The 21,282-nt window shown below is 36.6% G+C and overlaps 1 protein-coding gene across 6 annotated transcripts in view; it reads right to left on the minus strand.

The window, feature by feature from the left end:
• Window positions 1-21,282, minus strand: part of gpc6a (glypican 6a) — a 238,289-nt gene that overhangs the window by 28,146 nt on the left and 188,861 nt on the right. For 4 of the 6 annotated variants that reach the window (XM_044193683.1, XM_044193707.1, XM_044193699.1 and 1 more), the window contains 3 exons: window positions 7,643-7,773; window positions 4,896-5,039; window positions 2,243-2,272 (listed from right to left, as the gene is read on the minus strand). In XM_044193683.1, coding sequence (XP_044049618.1) covers window positions 2,243-2,272; window positions 4,896-5,039; window positions 7,643-7,773 — 305 coding nt within the window. The remainder of the gene's footprint in view (window positions 1-2,242; window positions 2,273-4,895; window positions 5,040-7,642; window positions 7,774-21,282) is intronic. The other 2 variants (XM_044193691.1, XM_044193726.1) reach the window with 1 other exon arrangement.

Consider the following 21,282-nt stretch of genomic DNA (forward strand, 5'->3'; position numbering starts at 1 on the left):
TATTGGTGCTAGAGGAAAAGCCATGGGATTACCAGTTGGCTTCATCCTCTGGGGACCATGGATGTCTGTACAAAGGTTCAGGGCAATCCATCCAATAGTTAGTGAGAAATTTCAATCGGCACAAAAGTGGTGGACCGACTGACCAACAATGCAAATTCTAGAGCCATGCCACTAGTATGGCAAAAAAAGTAACAAAACCTGAAATGAGCCACAACACTGTACAAAGTAACCACAGTCAGTTCCTAGTACAGTAATTTAAAATATTCAGATTTAGCAGTGGGTTTGTAGTTGACATTAAAAATGCCATCTGTTTTTAATTAAACATCACAGCTTCTGTGGGCTGCCATCAACATTATGATTTTTTAAACAAGTCAGTACAGCAGAAAACAATACACTATATGCACACAAACTATCAAAAATTATATAGCGGGAAGGTGCAACAGCCCTCTCTGACTCTAAGAGAAGTTTTCCTTTGAATTAGAAGGATAAGGTCATTCAGTCCCAGTGATGAATCAGCATAACATTGTAAACACTGTAGGGCCATACCATTAATATACATTATACAGTATGACACAGTAAATTAGGATTCAATTGTATGGGGCAATAGTCCACTAGTCTCACTTAAATTAAGAATCACAGACAAAGCAAATTACACCAAGACAATCATAAATCAAAGCACATGTAAAAACAGTTGTTTTTATGTGCTCAAAAAGCACCAGTACCGGTTTAAAACAGTACTACTATTTGTATTTATAGTACATTTTGGCCACATGAAGCTAGGAAAACTCAGCTACAGGACTCTATATACTAAACCCACTAAGACAGACCTCTTTCAGCTTTAAATCGTTAAGCAGTGAGCTGGAAAAGGAAGAGGATTAGACAGCGTGTAAGCAGTTGTATCTAATTTCTGATCTGAGATGCCGATGACAGACTGGGATGTTAGAGATGCATTAGCACAAATCACCCGAAAACAGACCAAGATTGAAAAATGGTACAAATTGATTTAAGAGGAAACCACTCTTGACTAAATATATAAAGGGTAACGATGACAGAGTTTTACAGTCATTCATAAATGTCAATGCTCAATGGTAATCGCAATCATATTTACTAAACCTTTTGCTCCTTGTTTCTGTGCCTGAAGCCATTCAATGTTTTTCATCAAACTAGCTGATCTCAAACAAATCCCGTCACTGAACTGCACTTTTTGACCTTTCCTTCACTCACAGAATGTGTGCGGAAGCTTGTCTCAATCACTGATTATGTAATTAGCTGATGTCTTAGCAAATCAGACCCAATTGCATGCAGATTGAAGTGTAAATTGAACAAGGACACAGACATTTTGCCCTTTGATTTCATGCACATAAATCTCGCCTTCTGTGTGCAAGGTTTGAAGACTTTAGAAGGAAGAAAATAATTATTAGTATTATCGCCATAAATATGCAGTACAGTCATAGTAGGATTGTGCTACTGTACCAAGCATTTCAGTACAGTTTATATGTAATTGTGTATGTATGTAACAAACACAATGATGCCCTTGAACAAATGTAACAGGAAGTAACAAGCATCATGTTACTTATTTTACTTATTCTGGCAGGATGTGTATGTAAATATATGATTAAAATTGTCAGAAACCCTGCTCAACAAAATCCTTCAGATTCTCCTTTTGAATGATAATCAGTTGATTCATTGCACAATATCAAGCAATAACAACAGAGCACACTCTGTTTCTATCTCTACACAAGGCCACAGCATGCACTTGGAAAAAAAGCAAGGAAACATCCTGAATTATTTGCAAGATCCTCACAGGTTAACATATGCCAATTGCACCTATGGGCAAATTATTTAAAATCTCCAATCAACCTGAGCTGCATATCTGAAGGAAACCCAAAGCGAAAATGCACAGTTCAAACAGGAGGAACAATGGCAGAGATTCAAACTCACAACCTTTCTTGCTGTAAGACAATAACAGTCCTAACCACCATGATGCCAGTCTAAATTATTTTAGACCAAATAAGAAACGGAGAAAGACAGTTACAAATATCGACCTCAGCAGCTTAGTTCAGTTATAGACTGGAAAAAAAGCCAAATAATTCAACCAAAGTAAATAAACATGCCATGTAACAAACAAGCAATCAATATCAACTTTGAATAACGTAAAGAAGTCGAGCTCTATGGGCAGGTTGATTAAAACACCACAAGATAGATGACTTGGTGAAAGTAAGAGAAGGAATGAAAGGCTTACACTGTGTTGCATTGTCCTCCACACAACCCTCTGGAAGCAGCAGAGAAATGAAGAAGAAAGAGATTTAATTGGACATCGGAGAAATAGAAGAGACTGAGAGGGAGAATAGAAGCACAAGAATGTCTTTTAGTTAGTGAAGCAAAAAGTGAAATGATAAATGGTGCTGCTGAAATATTCCATCCGCCAGCCTCATCTCAATATGAGATTTAGTACCTCAAACCATTTTATTCACAAGGAATTTCCCACTGTGAAATCAGTTTACAATCTGCTGCAATCAAATCTGATCATTGCAAAGATCGGGACCTACATACAAACAGCAGCGTAACATGGAGAATAAGTCTGAAGTGGTCTAATAGTAGTTATTTCATTCAATGCAATTAACTCAGCTTGGCAAAATATATATAATCACTTTATGGATTAGTGTCACAGATATATTTCAGTATTGTACCTAACCTGCTGCATACATTTACACAAGGGAATGCAGATACAGAGTAAGATGAGTGAGATGTGATCAAGTGAGTGAGAAGTCTTACTCTGAGCAACCCTCACTTTTCTTAGAAGAATGTTTCTCTTTTTTATTTCTCCTGTACAAGAAATTAGCCTGAGAGCATGCAAACATGAATAATTAAAGATAGTGAAACCTATCTTCTCTTTCGCTTTTGCCTTTTAGTTTTTTTTTCCTGTCACACACTTTTGGATGTGTATGTTAAGAAGCAAAGAGGAGGGTTTGGTTAGATTTTTCAAACAAGGTATGTAAAGATATGCTGAATTCAAGAATTACATTTTTAACATGTTTCACACAACCATTTTAGTATACTTAACATGTTGATTTCTTCCAATTACAGCTAGAATTTTGGGAGTATGGACTACTTATGAAGACAGACACAATACACTCGGCAGCCTTTAATCTGCTTCTCTGCTCCTGCATATTTTCCATTTTAATCCTGTCAAACAACTTATACAGCAGAAGATTATCAACTGTGCCTTTTATTTAAAAAGTAATAATGTATTTAATAAATGGATTTGCCAATTGGACAGAGGATTACAGAAACATTTGTTAAATGGATTGGTCAAAGGACAAATTGATGACGTAAAAAAATATGGTTTAATAATATCCAGTCCATGGCCTGACATGTTGTAGTTGTTATTCCACTGAAATTTCATTGTAATCTATTCATAACACTAATGTTGTACAACACATTTGTTTAAGAGATAAATCTTATTATATAATCCTAAAAAGGCTTTTCAAGACACTATGGTGTGTTATTATTAGAAGGAATAACGGTGTAAATTCTAACAAAACAGATTATCATACTTAATGTAACTCATTATCTCTGCTTATACCACAGAAGATTGCTTTAATTACCAGTCCTCCGTTTAACATTCAAATGTATGACAATAATGCAGCTTGACATGGTAAAAACTAACAAGTTAATGGAATAATTTACTCCACAATTACATTATGGTATAATATTTGAAATCATTTTCATTTTTATTATTTATTAGGGCCTTGTGCACCACAGCAACATATATTTTGTAGCAAAAGGGGAACAGATGAACAGTTGTAGGGCTACTTGTAGAGATCAGAGTTGTGGGGCCTGGTTTAACATCTTGTCAACTTGAGGGCCTCTGTGTTGCTATATAGAGGAGCTTGACACAGACAGCCTCCTACACATTGTGTTTCAGTAGCATGAGGTGGTACAATGGATATTTTTATAGCCTCAATTAATGCTGTAGGATTTGTCATCATCCTGAAGTTGGTGGGTGGATGTTCAATCTGTTTTAGCCTCTTCAAGATGGATTCTCAGAGCAGTAAGAATTCTGGGAAGGGGCATAGGCCATTTTTCTGTGATTAGGTTCATTTCGTAATCTGTTCTAATGGTTTCTGCTCTTTTCCTGCAGCAATACACACTGTGAGGAATATATCCTGAACAAAATGTCCAAGTAGGTTATGTGGAAAAACATGTGCTTTTGTGACATCTCTGCAACCTCTGACACAGAGTGTAAGAAACTGAAATATTTTAACTCTGAGTACAGTGTGGTGTGGGGTCGATATGGATTACATGAACATGGATTTACAATGATTTTTCTTGGTCTCTTTGAGGGCCTCTATTTTTTTCTGGCTTTTGGACTTGGGCCCTGGTAAGGCCTTAAGCTCAGTATGCCTCCACCAATTCTGCCTTCACCAATAATATTTCAAAAATTTTCAACACACTTCTGTGCAGTTGTGAAAATCAGTTGAGCTGTTAAAATATGGAGTGAGAAAGGAAGAGTAAGACTTCTTCTATAGACTTCTTCAATAAAACCATCATGAATTGGCTGCTTCAGCCTTAATTAGGCTTCAAAGTGAAAGCCCAACAGTTAGAGATTTATTTTTGGAATGTATTGGATTTCTCATACAAATTATCTGACCTAAGATTCGTTTCTACTTTACAGTTATCTCTCTCTAAGAACCCATCTTTAAATGCCTATTTTATATCCTACTGTTAATTCTGATTATTTTTTTCACTATTCCCTTTTCCATGTAACACTATAAATGGCCTCAAAAGCTTGATTCTTGATTTCTATTTTATTTTACCATTCATTCATTTCTTTATATATTTTCCAATGGCAGTTTACAATATTGGCCTTCTTATCTTGTCTCTGTATGTACCAGTCTATCCAGGCTTGTTCCAGCTGCTGTGGTTGGCCTCTCTTCAGGGGTGTAGGGTCTGAAGCGAGCACTGAACACATTGGAGATGCCACGTGCAGACCTGCCTATTCCTGATGGCTTTGGTTGGCCACACCCTTGAAAAACCTAAAATGAACAGAGGGACATATAATTACCACAGAAAGGAGGCAAGCACAAGGGAAACGTAAGAGAGGAAACAGACTGGTCAGTGTCTAAAAAGTGTTTACAGTATCTTGAGGAAATTGCCTGGTTTTGCAATATTAACACAATATTTCTTCATTATTATGAGATGTGAGCTTCTCTGCTGCTGCAGAGCTGAATAGTTAGAAAACGAGGTTATCACCAGTTTGAAGCTGCATGAACTCTGCACTGAGCCAGGGATAAGTCTATTTCTTTGTAAAATACACATCCACTTTGATCCCACAAAAGTTGTAGTTTGCCTACACCACTGACATTTTTCCTTGCTCACAGCACCATTTCTGGTCTGTGATTTGAGATAGAAAACTATATAGAACCAGCCTGGAACCAATGCTGTCTATCAGTTCCAGAGGCTCCTTTCACAGGAAATGTCATATTGGTTGCAAAAAAAAAAAAAAAAGACTTAACCCTTAATTTGGTGTTATTCGCTTGCAATTGAAAGCCATTGTTAGAATACAACATAGTGAAAAAAAATCTCATACATTTGACCAGGATTTGTAGGTCAAAAACCCTTTTTGGCAAAGACTGCAACCAATTTATCACAAAAATACAATGTAAATGAACGTTCAGTTGGTGTATAAAACTGCATGAAACCTGTGTATGAAACAAAAGAAAGTATTTGTTTTTAATGTGGCCAATAACATATCGTCTTATGTTTAATAGACCCATGTCATGAATTGCAACCATGGCAATTTTGGCTTAGGAAAATATAGAATTTCAGTATTTTATAAAATATTTAGTATTAGGGAGCTGAGTGATACACAGAAAATAATTGTATAACGGAGAACACTGTACCCTTGGACAAAGAGAAAGTGATTAAACTTTCCTGAAATGCAAAGTAAAGTTGTGTTGTTTTTAGTGAGACAAAAATAGAAGTGCAGATCTATTATTACTTGAACCTCAGATTAATCAATGTGTAGTTCATAGAGGTTCATTGTGAGAATAGATTGTTTTCAGATTGCTTGGTCTCTACAGGCTCTTAGGGCCCAAACAACACACCTCCGAACAGCATAGCTCATTAGCATTCCTCTCTGGCCTGTCTGCTGGCCCCTGGCTCAGTATGTGATGGAGGACTCTAATGTGCTACATGGCTGTCAAGACAAGAGGCTGTCTTCTCTCTAATATTTATCAATTCTTCACCATGATTACAATTCCACTATCCTATCCTATACAAGCAAACTGATTTTCAACACTTCAACAAAGTGCCGTAGAAGGAAAGTACAAAGCAACGCGGCCTGACATATTCTGCAAAGTTTGGTGATTGGGGAAGGACTACATATGGTTAAAATGTGAATGTGGGGAAAGATTGTAATCTCAGTGCAATCTGTCAGCCAAGCACAACCTTGCAGGGATGGAGGGTCAAGTACATAGACTATTGGTAAAGTTGTAAATTGCAGCCCTCTTGATATGGAAAAGAATGTGACATCTAATTCACACTGACCTTTTAACTCTGGCATGGGGATAGGCCACAATACACCAAAGGATCAGAATAAAAAGTTGAACTGAAATACCTGCCTTGACAAGAAAGACAGTGAAAACCTATTTTGTGTGTGATAATATCCTGAATGTGCTGCTTCAAATATAAAACTTTTCCAAAGACTGATTAGCAATTTGAACTCTACAGAGTCTGAAGACAAAATTTGTTGAGTCTCTTGAATGTTACACTGTCTGCTAAAAAAATCCCCTTTATATATTACGAAATGATTTGCCAATTACATTTAGGAGGAAACGTGAGGAGTTCCTGTCCTGCATCCCAGGTGTGGTTAGGTTTAAACTCCTAAACACTTTTATTAAGCTTATGGAAAGATGGTGGTTTTGGTTAAATATTGAAAAAGTAAATACATCCTGTCTCAGGCTTCAAGACAGTGTTGCCAGAAGTGGATATCGTAGGCAAACAAATGAAATATATTGACAGTGAATGTTTTGCAATATGTTCAGTATGACCACTTTGTGACAGATTGACAGATACATTAATGAAAAATGTTTCCTCATTATATTGATAAAAGCTTACTGTGATGTGTGATACTGTTTCTTTCGAAACCTTTGTTTTTGTAAATCAGTAGTATATAAACATGATTTTTAGGAGACAGGGTTGTGTGTTGAAGCCTGTCACTGTCTTCTACGAGCCATCCAAGACTTCCGACCATATACTGTAATTACATTTTAACACACAGTATGACTGTATGTTCACCCACATCATGAGAATTCCGGTGGATAAAAAATTGTTGCAATAATTAGAAATACCTAAGTTGAGGTAGACTCATATAACCCATTTTTTATTATGCTATTATATCTTTTTCTTTTCACATTTTGTAACGTGTCATCGTAACTGTCCTGTCTATTGGTTTGTGTCATGTCAATTTTTATGTTATCCGTCGTTTTGCACTAATTAATAGAATAAAAACTTGTGAAAAAATAGAAATAATTAAGTCTTAATTAGTTTATGTATACAGCGTTTTCACAGTAAAGATATATTGCTTTTAGAAATCACATCATAGCATAGCGAACAAAGCTAATTCAGAAAACAGTACCTTGGCTGACACTTGCATGCTGTTGTCCTGCATGGTCATGATAGCCTCAGAGATCTTGATGTCAACTGGCTCTATAACTGCTTCAATGTTGAAGGGTCCCTCCAGTCTGTCTGCCACCAGTAACATCGCATCTGTCACAACACAGAGGACACATGTCAGCTCAGAGATATTAAACACACACGCACACACAGAAATGTTAATACTTCTATTTACGCACACACATATCAATATGTTCACATCATCTTTGAGCATTAACAATACTCAATGAGAAACCCTCAGGGTGCTGTGCTCCATCATGTGTCTTTGACATGGGTCCAACTAAGAGTACAAAGAACGGTGCCTTCTCCAAATGTATTGACTGCCAATAATTACAAACACAAAAGGAACCTGCCAGTACCCTCATCTAGACACACAAACACAAACACACAGAGACAGGGAGATAGAGGAACTCTGCAGGATGTGCAACATCAAGTAGAAATTAAATTTCAATGTTCTAAGCTTACAAATAGCTTATACATAAAACAAATCATTGATTTGTATGCATGCTAATCACTCCAGTTAGACAGATAACGACAAGACTTCTGATTTATTCATCTATTTGCATTAGTATTTCTAGATTGTGAAAGTATATCAATAAATTCATAAATTCATGTCTATGTATCGTGCTGATAATTACTTTTTGATTACATCTCAGACACTCAGTACTTAACTTAATTCTTTCTGTCAAATATGAATTCCATAAGACAACAAAAGCATGCATAGCTTTGCCATTATGCATCAGTTAAAAACATATGATGGCAAGTGATGAAATAAGGTACATTCAGTACTGTATTTGTTGTTTCTTTGTTTATTTACCAGAACCCAAACTTCTCACATCACATCTAATCATGTCTTTAGAAAAGATCAAAATTCTTCTCTGTACTAAATGAACAGGTACAAGAACAACAGTCAAAAAAAGAGAGAAAAACAAAACAAAACAAAACACAGGGACCATGACCTTATTACTCTGGATGAGTCTTGGCATGAATCAATACCTAAAACAGATTACCCACCAACCTGCCACTTTTCATTTTCATTAAAACAATGTGATATTAATGTGTTCATACACAGGGATGGTACTATTGATCGTGTTAGACTGGGAGATGTCAGCTGTGAAAATAATGTGTTTGATATTTTCATTAGACTCCATCTTGTCTCTCAAAAAAGTAATTAAAAGTCCACCAAGTCTTGTTTGAGGGGTTAGCACTGGTTAAGTGGTAAGGGCAGAGGACAGTGATATCAGGAAGACTTCCATCTCTGTGCACTGACATTTGCAGGGATGTGCACCAATCAGGAAAAGCCTATTTAACCCTATGGGAGCTGCTCTCTGCGAAAGGGCTGCAGAAACAGGAAAAATTAATGAGATAACTTCTGTTATGAATTGGTACTATATAAATAAAACTGGCGCTATATAAATAAAATTTAATTGAACTGAGTCTTTAGCAGTAGCAGAATGGCAGAGCATATCATTAGACTATAAGTGATCATAGCTAGAACTTTGATGCGGAGTGATCATTGGCCTTTTGTGCAGCTCTATAGGCTTAGGAGCCAAAGCCTGATGACTCCACACCCTGCTGTGAAACTAGCAAAAAACATGACTTCCATCATCTCTGCTGGCTTAAGACAGGGCTCAAACCTTTGGCAAAGTGATTGCATCTTATCTGAGCTGCCAAAAAACCTTCCAAAACGGCTTCTGTTGACATTTGATAAATTATTTAGTTAATATGATACATCATCACACTAACCTAAAGCACTACTACAGAGTAAAACCTGGTTTTTAATGCTAACATAATATTACAATCATGTTTTTTTCCTTAATTTAATTTTAATTTATTATTTGTTCGAACTTGCTATATAGTCTGTAATCGTGACCTTTCTGTTGGAATACATGGATTCTGACTCTAAGAACTGATTTTATTGTAAATTTAAAACTGTCAAAAGGTGAGTCTTATTGATTAACATAGAGGAAGAAACAAAAATAAGATTAATGAAATTCAGCTTATCAAAGTTTTATTGAACTACAAGCATTAAAGAAAAAGGCTTGCGATATTCCATATATCAGTTATTGTCAACAAATTCTATGAAAGGACAAAAACCACCAGTGCTTTAGTCCATCTCTTAATACTTTCTGACGTCAACAGCCTGTCTGTGGCACTCAGCCACAAGCCAATTGGTTCCTACTGAAGATGGAAATCTTTAAAATCTCAAATACAGTTTCTACTTAAAAACAAAAATGCTAAATAAATGAAACCAGCTGGGCACTGTAGTTTTTAGCAGACATTAGTCAAACAGGAGCAAATTGTGTTTATGTTGGGGACTATTTTCAGCTGCGGATTTGATGCACTACTGAGTATTTACAGCAGCAGGTTGGTGTATGTGGGATCAATTCAAAATAAACTACAGTGCCCAGGTTCATCATAATGAAGGAACATATCAGCCAGTGCAACAACAACAATGGAAGTCTATGGCACAGAGGCTACACAGACAAAACTTGTTCATAGGATTTATTCATTGTTTGTTTTGGTCTTTTCGTGGAATTTGTTGACAATAAGAAAAGTATATACATATATATATATATATATATATATATATATATATAGTAAAATATCTCCAGCTAAGTTATCACTGTTAATGTCTCGGTGTTTCAGCACAGTTCACAATTCAGTTTCAAAACATCACCAGTGAGCTGTGAGGAAATTTGGGACTTTGAGAGCAGAACTAAACTGAGCACTTAAACAAAATCAGGGCAAGAAATCCTCATACATAAACGTCCAACCAGGTCATTTGTCAGTTCCATAACGGCATGACTCATGAGTGTTTTCAGATCTGACACCTTGTGGTTCAGGTATGATTACGTTTAGGCAACTGAAACTACTTGGTTATGGTTTAAAGATTGCTATTGTGGTTAAAGGAAACCAATACTGACTGACTGTTGGTAGGAGAGGCAACATGAACCTTTATCTCAAGTGTCGAAGTTGCACACTTTGGACTGCAGTGACTGTTGTACAGAACAACAATTTTAACATTGTGCATTGTAGCCTGGTGTAGAAACTTCAAACTTATTCAGTAAGAAAAGCTTAGGAGCCTTGTAAATTGACAAATGAGATCATTGTGGTAAGTCAGGTATAGCTCTTTCAATTACAGTGTGTAACAGGCCGGTGCTGAGGAAAGCCAATATCATTCAAGACTGTCCTGACCAGCTCCTGCAGAATGAGTTTGAGCTCCTGCCCTCAGGCCGGCATTTCACAGTGCCTGTCATGAGACCTAAGGAACATAAAGTCTCCCTCCTCCCACTGGCTATTGACAGGGCAGGATATTTAGCTCACCAGCTTGACTGAGGGGAGTGATTCAGAGGACAGGTGAGTACAGAAGAGAGAGCACTAGCTTGTTTAAAGTGAGGTGAATTAAAAGCATAAAGATTAACACTCAAACCTAATATTGCCAATTAACATTGAATTAAGTTGTAATAATATCCCGGGCCCTGTCACAGCCTAGCTGAATTGTGCAACCATTCACTGCAACCCAACCTCATCGAAAAAAGAGGTATATACAGTATATTTAAATATAAATCTGTAGTATTTAAGTGTACATAAAGTAAACACAAATACCATTGCCAACAAAATTGGGCAAGGGTTTTTGTTAGTTAACAAAGAAAGTTAACAAAATATTTGTCTAAAATCTGGTGGACAGACCCTTGGCCTATGATCAGTTGATGACATTTTGTTGGTGATTTGAATCTGGATTAGACCAGATCAAACGATGATTGTGTTTCAGACAGAACTATTGATGATGCTGTGAAATCTGGAAGTGTTAAGATGTATTAACATAGCATTAACATTCTATTTTCTCAGTGGCTCAAACCCAGAAGACGGATGATGATAATCAAACAAACAGAACTGGAAAAGTGTATACAAAATGAGACAAAACTCAACTAATTGAAACTCGTTATAGCGTCCATTATTTCAATTTCATTTTTCTCGGGGACCCTATCCTATCTATCTATCTATCTATCTATCTATCTATCTATCTATCTATCTATCTATCTATCTATCTATCTATCTATCTATCTATCTATCTATCTATCTATCTATCTATCTGTTAGTTGTGTTCTGGAGCTTGCACTGTGTATGATTGGGTGTGTGACAATAAAACTTGATTTGATATGAAAAGAGCACAAAAGTCAATCCATTTCTTTTCTGTACTCACTGTAGATTCCTTAAGATGTCTATTTTAAAAAATCCACTATTATTTATGGTACTATTACTTTTGGAACATGATTATTGTAGCTTTTTGTAGTATTTCCATTTAATTTTATATTCCAGATGTGTGCTGATGTACTATACATGTATGATTTACCTTTGTGAATATTGCTTGGTTTTGCTTTTGCATTGACTGAGTGTAATTTCCTCATTGGGTTCAAAACAGTTTCTTTTTATCTCACAGTCAGTTGCTGATTTGATGTTGCTTGTGATTGGCAATTTTTTTAACCACACCTTTTCCATCCGCACTCTGTGATAGGCTTGATTGGAAAATCAAGCCTATCAAAGTTTAACACAGCTAAATTATAACCAGCATCTGGGACAAGCAAACAGTTATTTGGGATTGCCATAGTGAGATTTAGTGAAGCCAGTTAATTCAGAGACAGCTGACAGGTGCCTGTCCATGATCAACAGAAACTCTGACTAAACCTGTTTTGCAAGTTTGTTGATCTGTCAGGAAGTTCGACAAAATTTGAAGCATGCTTCATAACCAGAAATCGGATTTGTGAAATTATCCAACAACATACAATTAGCTTACTCCCGGGTCTTACATAGTATCTCAGACGCATTTTGACCAAAATGGGGGAAATGATGCTCCTTAGCATTGGGGTTATAAATTGCAGTTATTGGCCGTATTAGGGTGCTAATACGAGATAAGAGATAAAACTTACTTGCTACAACTGCAACATCAATCTAATTGTGATGGAAAAAATTATGTATCTTATTACTGATTAGCCAAAGACAGGTGTGTATCATATGTGGGGTAAAACATGCGTTCTTGTTTATCATATCATATAATTCCGTTTATTAAAAATTTCCCACAGGTATATAAGAAAGCACACAATGCAAGAAAACAACCCATTCCCAAACAGCAACCAACATGTTAAACCTCGAACGACTCACCCAGAACCGGTCAACTCACAAATCACGCCTTGCCAAACCAAGCCCTCCCAATAACTCAACCACAACATCTGACAGTCTGATGTATGTACAGCATTTGAGCGTCTTGGACAAAAAATATATTACATTAATTTCTGACTTCCAAATAAACATGTTCATGTGTTAGGTTGTGTATGCTCTAAGCCAGGCCTGTGCTTTTACACTGTACAGACTGAATAGAGCTACAGATAGACTCCCCTCTTCTGTCGGTTAGTGGCTGTACCTTTGAAGAGCACTACTGTTTGTTTACTCTGGAGTCTCAAATTGGGCGTGATGCTTGGTTAGATTTCCATCAGGAGCTGGCTGGAGGTCATTGCAGGGGGCCAACCAGAGTCCTGTGTAATCTTCAGCTGCCTATGTTTAGCAGAGTACTGCTCTAATGCTACCGCTGAAAAAGCCTTGGTGGAATTCAGCAGGAGTAGAGGGGAAATTGGCAGCAATTCTGTTACTCATTCCATAAAAGACTCCTAAATGATATCCTCAGCTCAGTTCTGACAACCTATTTTTCATATAGCTTAATGAATATTTGATGGATTACGAGTATGAGTCAGCCATTTGAATTGCTTTGAGGAAGGGTTACTTCAACATGCTCAAATAACTTCTGAAAGTATGTCACATATGGGAACACTTTTGAAAAAACATAGCCTGTTGATGATCATCTTACAGATGAATCTGTTCTAACCATAAATCATTAGGAGGACAAAGAAAAGCACATATTAAAGTGCACAGGCTATGCTGTTTCAATTTTGCACAATGTTTAGCTTGTAACTCATACCATCTATACTATCACCCTTTATTACTTAATTTGGTCACCACCGTGGTGTCACAAGTGTGATACCTGATACTTGTCTTGGACCCTGTTTTCCACAGTCAATCATGACAAACTACACATTGTTTGAAAGCACAAAGACTCATGATTCCATTTGTGGAAACCATTTTAATATTTCCAAATCTCTGTGCCAACAGTTGCTTATTTTGCATCACTTTCATGAAGACTACTTTCTGATGGTCCAAAGAGGTAACTTTCAGAAGAGACCAGGATCAGGACTTTATTCAGAAGGATTAAAATAACCATTTTATTTTGGGTATGTCACTTTCAGGCTTGCAGACAATGAAAGAGGTGCTTGTTAAGAGTTTTAAATTCCACTTGTGAGTATGCAGACTTTTATTTTATTCAGATTGCATTCAGGGGAAATTTGTAGTTTTTCTGTCAACTGACTGCCAGATTTGGATTATTAACAAACATTTGAATAGATACAAATAAACAATCGATTTGTATCACCGTTCATCCACCTATCCATCTATCCATTGACTGACATAGTGGGTTGTATTGGCATGGTTGTTTACTGCTGGCTGCACGGTGCCAACTTTTGTTTTTTGCTTTAGGCTATATGCTTGGTTATTTTCTAATCGAAAACTCTCCTTTTTATCTCACCCAGAAGGATTTGGAGAGACTCCAACAAACTACCTGCAGAGTCCCTTGGGGGACACAGCAGTCATTCATGTGTGAATCTGTGCCTGTAACTTTTATGTGAACATGTTGAGAAACAAATAAAGGGTATTCCTAATTATCGGGGGCATTTTTAACCCCTTGATTTTTCATTTCATGACTGTTTTATTAACTTTCACAGGGATTTCTGCCACGTGTTTCTTATCCCAATGATCTTTTGATCACTGCATAGTCAATGCAATTTTGATGTGGTGAGTGGTGCTGGAGTGTTCAATAAATACACCCACTATAAGATCAATTTCTGTCACACACTACTAGATCCATCCAATCTGATTTTGTAAATAAGGATGGAGTAGGTAAAGTCTTTACTGAGATTTACATAGGTTAATTTAATGGCCAAAAAATCTTTGTGAGAGGGAGTAAATAATGATTTATCTTCTCGTTCATTGGCTGTTGCTAGGATCACGCTCAGATTTCAGTGAATCTTGTATTATTTCACACCACATACGCTAGACTGGCCCAAGTGAAATAAAACACAAAAAATCTCTCTGGGCTCTGCATGACTGCTCTGGAGTCAATGGGAGGACCAGAGTCTCAAGTCTTGCAAATTCAGAGTACAGAAATGGTTAGGATTTAAAGTATCACTATCCCATTTATGTACACTGGTAGCTCCAATATCACATATGGTCTGTTATTCTCTTCAATGACAAAGAGGCTGGAGAAAAGATGTAAAACACTGTCAATGTCAATTAAAGCAGTGATTCTCTTTTTAAAACACATTATCAAATACATTTTGAAATCACTCAAACTTAGTCAATTTGAGAACTTGCCTCGGCGGTTTCCAATGAGCATCAGCAACAGTTCGTTATTGCAGCAATTGCCCTTCCGGTGTTGACATGAATACAAATACAAGTGTGTCCAATGATTCAGAGTTGCAGTGATGAAAATGGAAAGAATAACTTTTACCATCTGCCAGTGCAAACTGGCGAACACACAAACTATGCATCCAACAATAGAAGTTGATGATACATTTTTTTCTGGAGACAGGTGATTACTCCATTGCCAATGGTGTTTTACTCCACATGCTGGAAATTGCACTCATCATCGCAAATGTGTTATGGAAACAGTTCATGAATTAGATCAGTTTCTCTAAACGTTTCATACAACTGTCTATGATAAACTGTACATACATGTCATGAAGACATTGGAGTCTGTCCACTGAAGGTAAAACACTTTTAATTAAAATGTAATTGAGAAATTCTTCATTACTTATTGTTTTGCTTTTAATAATGATGGTACAAAAATGATAGAGATTTTTATGGGATAACACTTTTGATATTTAATTTTATTAATCAACAAATTACCTTGGAAGTAATTTTATTTCCTTTTTTAAGTATTTTCTGTATGCAAACCATACCACTGTTCTGGGTAACATTTTGAACATGGCCAGTCTACAGTATTTTATTCTGCAATAACAGAAACAACTATACAACTGCATCTTCAATCCGGAGAGTAGCTCCATGTCAGCGAGACATCACAGCGTCACTGAGCATGCTCGGGGGCACGGTTCCTTGTTTACATGCTTTGCTAGTTTGACAAGCTGAGAGGAGAAGTACACTGGCTTTGTTCAATGAGGGAATGTGTCACCTAAATACAATGGTATGGCTCTTTGATGTGTTGTTTATTGCTGCTGTCTCTTTTTCCATTATTTTGTCTATGTATTGCAATTGCAATACAATTGCTACTCAGCACGAGCAAAGAATTTATGGAGTGCCTCTTCGAGATTATACGAGTTCAAAATACAGTATGAACACTGAAACTGGAAAAAATCCTGATGATAATGGTAAAATAGAAACAGGAAAAAATTCTTTGTGCATTTACTATTTGAGTTTAGCTCTATTGTTTAAATTTTTCAGAATCAAAATTACTGTTACATGTTTCCTATTTTGGGCAGCATCATGACTCTACAATTAGTACTGTTCAAAGATCTGGGTTTGATTTCTGACCCTAACTTATGAATTTAGGTTTCCTCCCTCATTGCAAAAGGAAGCAACTAATGGATTGGAGACTAAATATTGATTGGTGAATGGTGAATATGACAGTTAATCTGTGTTAGCCTTACAATGACCTGGTGACTTGTCCAGGGAGTCGCCCTGTCTCTCCTTAATATATGTTGTTAAAGGCGTTATGTCTCTGTCAATGTGTTGTACAGTGCAGTGACGCACTTGTGTTTTAGTTTAAGCTCCACAGTAAAAAATGGCTTGCAGATGTTTCATATAATTTATCAAGTAAACAGACAGAAAGGAAATTAATTGAGGAAACTCCAAATCAACTTGTTCCCTCACAAGATACAACCTGCATTTCTCACCTTTGTTAACTTCTTAAACACATCCAAAGTAAAGCTCACTGAAGAAGCTCACTGTTTGTGTAACAAGTGTGAAACAAACCTCACCCTTTCACTCTTATTCAGACCACTCCTGTCTAAACACAAAACTGCCAAAACCATTCTGCTAAAAGACATCTGAGTCAGTTTCTGTAACTTTTTTTTCCCAGTTTGCAGCTGCAAGAGGTGAATCAATTGCAAAAAACTCACTAACTTGCCAACACATCTGCCTGTCTTTGGGGAGTCTCCACAGGCATTCTATCACTTACAGCTGGATTGTAGCTCAATAACAGCATGAACAAATATTTCTTGATAGGGCTTTTTTCTGTTTCATTGGCTTTTGGCTATATATGGATTACTTTAGCTCATCTGAAGTCTCAGATACCATGTCTGTTGTTCCTCACATATGAACTCTCATGTCTTTTTACATTAACACTTTTCTCTACTGCTACAGCTGCAAGACACTGCTGCTTCTGCTGGCTGACTGTTTTTTTTTTTTTGTCCTGCGCTGTCTTTCAGCTATTTGTTTTTTACTCTTATAGCGTGGCTGCCCAGAAGGTAGAAAAAAGGAATCAGGCTATGAAATATGAAATGACTGCTTTGGAAAATGGTTACCAGTAAGGTTAAAGGAATAGGCTGACATTTTGGGAAATACACTTATTCTCTTTCTTGTCAAGAGTTAGATGAGACGATTGATACCACTCTCATGTCTGTCCCTTAAATATGAAGCTGCAGCCATCAGATGTTTAGCTTAGCTTAGCATAAAGACTGGAAACAGGAGGAAACAGCTAACATGGCTCTGTCCTGTAAAACCACAAATTATTGTTATTTGTTCGGAATAAACAAACAAGATATGTGTTAATTAGTGAGCTTTAGAGCTGCAGTTCAGCACATGTCTTTAGACAGAGCCAGGCTAGCTGTTGCTGTAGCTGTAGCTACACATTTACTGTACAGACATGAGAGTGGGGTCAATCTTTTCATTTAACTCTCAGCAAGAAAACATCAGTACACTTCCCAAAATGTCACACTATTCCTTTAGGTATATGCAATTTGAATAGGCAAAACATGCAATATTATGCAACATTAAAATGTATAATTTTGTAAAACAATACGCTCAACAGTGCTTAACAATATGCTTTCCAGAAAAAATGAGGATACAACATAGCAAGAACAAGAACAACATTCAGTGTGCATGTGTGTGGAGGCAATACAAGTAAAAAAAATAAATAAAACATAGTTGGCCATTAGCTGTGGTAACTATTACAAAAATGATATGTTGCTTGTATATAAAGTGTAGCTGTGTAAGCATTCCTGACACATATACAGAAAAGCAGCATTTTGCAGATTCTGCACAGCCAGTAGCAATTAGAAAGAAAAGATACTGGTTCTTGATTATGCTGAGGATATGGAGATCACTTCCACTTGGCTAAGTGAGTCATCCAGCCTTGAGCTTTCTGACAGGCAGAAACCCACTAGCTAGCTTGTTTGTTCCTGTCATGTCTGTTACTGAGACCATCATGGTTGATATTCAGTTTGAGTGTCTGTGTGTCTATGTATGTGCGCATGTGTGTGAGTCTGGTAAATGTCTCAGGTTTAACTTAAAGATGGAGTATTTTTATGTCATACTTGAAGAATTGCAAAGACCACTGGATAACAGTAAGAAAGGTAAAGATTTTTAGACATCTTTAAGGCTACACTGAGCAGTAAAGCAGAGTGTGAGCTTAGTTTCTGCTAACCTATATATATATATATATCATTTAAAGTAAAGCACTGGCAGAGTGTTCATCTTCATAATCTAACAGACATCACAGAAAGTCCTTCTTGGAGGACAGAAAAGATACTTGAATTCTCATGAACTGGGGGGTTGTGGGGAGGTCCAGTTACACTGGGACACAATCCGTGCAATTAAAAAGAAATGAGCAAATAAAATCAATAAGGATTGCTTACATTGTGGTGTCAAAGGTCTCAACAGAGGACAACAAAAAACTATATCTTAATTAGGAGAAATAATGTGTACACAGGCACAGCCGAGTGCATGTAATAAGGGAATACAATGGTATTCACAAATCACTTCTCATTTAAAGCTAAAAGGAGTTCATTACTTTTACTGTGAATTCATTAAAATAGAATTGACCGTTCGCTAAGCTTTGAAACAATAGGTCCTTTATTTCAGACAAAGGTAGACAAAAGCAGGCTTCTTATCTTTAGCCGGTGATTGTCAATTTTGTCGGCTGAAATGACAACTGTAACTAGCCAAGATTTTATCTGCTGTAGCTAGCTAATTAAGCTAACAATAGCTCCAGGAGTTTATTGAAAACAATGTCTCCAGCTGGCTATTTAATGTTGACTTGTTTTAAAATAAAATCTTGTAGACGAGGTCTTAAAAAAGCACTTACATGATATCATGCTAAAAGACTGAGGAAATAAATAAGAAGCATTGTTCTTGTCATGCAATGTAGAGCTAGTTAATCCTAGTAGTCCAAGTATGATAAAGAAAAATGACATATTTGACATTTTACACTGTTTGGCTGCTTAGCTTATATACTTGATCATATTTTCAAATAGTATGTTTGCACTTTTAATGTTACAAGAAAAAACACTTTCAGGATGAGGACTAACAATGTGTTTGGTGAATGCAATGCTATGTCTGGTAACATTAGCTGGGATTTCGGGAATGTATACTTCCCCAAATCCAATAAAGGGCAAAACAAGTGCAAATGTTAGCCTAAACTCTGATAGTGTTCAGGACCAGCTTTCACACAGTGTGGAAATACTACACAGTGGATGTGCTAGTTGTAAACAAGGCATATTTTTTAATGTAACCTGTTATCCCACAAAGAAATATTACCTAGTTAGTTAATGATATGCTAATGCTTGGTGTTGGTTTACTACTGTAGGTCATATGCTAGTGAGCCGGACATGCTAACAATTGCATCTTACGTTAGAGCAGATAAACCATTCTGTACACTTTCGCTCTTGTGTTTTTGGTTTTGGAAAGACTGACTCTTTAGATATATTGCTCTTACTATAGCCCCATGTACACATCTTCAACATGCAGAGAAATCCACTGCCTGATAGGCCTGCCGTGCCTAGTTATGGTTGCGAAGCAATGCCTGGACAATCACTGTGTGCGGAAGTGGTATGACAAACTAAAAGTCAATTAAAATATGCCATTAATTTTGTCCATGTGTAGCTGAAATTATTATGTCAGAATGATGTCACTTGATGCCTGTCAGAAATGGCACTGATCATGGTGTAAGCCTGAAATACTACAGTAGAGTGTGAATAACAGAGTCCACTCTCTCTTTCTCTTTCTCTCTCTGTCTCTGTCTCTCTCTCTGATGGTACTTTAACAAGATGCTGACAAGAAAAATGATAATGATGTGTCTGTCATGATGCAGAGCTGGGTAAATTTGTCATGATGGCAGGTGACTGATGGTCTGGTATCCTCCATTGGCCAAACCATGAATTCTTTCCCTGAACATTCGAACACACACACGCACACACACACACACTTAAAAGTCAGGATGCCTAAAATCACTCAGCACAGGTACGAGCAGGTAAATCACAGCAGGTTTATGCTCATTGTTCACTGACAGTCTGTCTTCCATTTGCAGCCTGGAAGCCACAAAGTCGTTATGGTAACCTTTACAAACTGTCAGCTACTGTACTGTGACTGTAACTTTGAAATGTATGACATTGATGCTGTAATCATTCTTCTTCTTCTGCATAGTGATATGTAGGCTACATCAAAGTATTCACCAAGGTCATTATTGTTTCAATGTTACACACATTTCAGGAATAAACAGCAGTGGCACATTTTTTCTACTCTCCCCAGTAATGCTTGTAAAACCCACACTGTGATACTGACATCTTAATATCCAAACTGCTTGTGTTTACATGTGTATATTAAAATCTTGAGTGGCTATCAATTTGTTAGATTGCCTCGAATTTACTTTCAGTCTCAAGCTTGTAAGTCTTCTTGATTTGTCTGGTGTTACAGTGTGTCTCATAAATTCCACTGGTTCTGTTAAGTGACATTTTAATGGCTTTGTACAGCATTAAGAGTCACAAAAAGTTGACTTCATTGGCTTGACATGCTTATAACTAAAATCATGTTCCTATCCATTTATTTTCTACTATACTGTACATTCCAAAAAGCCAAAGGCACTATGTGACACGGATGGGGAATACAAAAGTAATATTTTCACATCTATTATTAACAAGAAAACAAGAAACATAAATGAAAAACATTACACAATACTTAGGATGAGAAAAAGGAAAAAATAGTGGTGTATATTATAGAATCAATACAAAATTCTTAAAGGTTTTTCTAAATATATGAATATGTGGAGTCTGGTATAGCATTGATTAAAGATATAGTTTTACTTTGGAAGGGGACAAAATTGGGAAATTTAGTGCATTTAGTGTCCACATTACAATAAACAGTAAAACAACTCAACTGTTGCAACTACAGATCCCTCTTTCACATTTTAAGAAGAGGCAAGGGACACAATGTGTCTTCTGCTATATTTCATCAGATGAAATACATATTTTCTGTGGCAAAATT

Source organism: Siniperca chuatsi, linkage group LG1 (assembly GCF_020085105.1).
Source record: "Siniperca chuatsi isolate FFG_IHB_CAS linkage group LG1, ASM2008510v1, whole genome shotgun sequence".
Lineage (NCBI taxonomy): Eukaryota > Metazoa > Chordata > Actinopteri > Centrarchiformes > Sinipercidae > Siniperca > Siniperca chuatsi.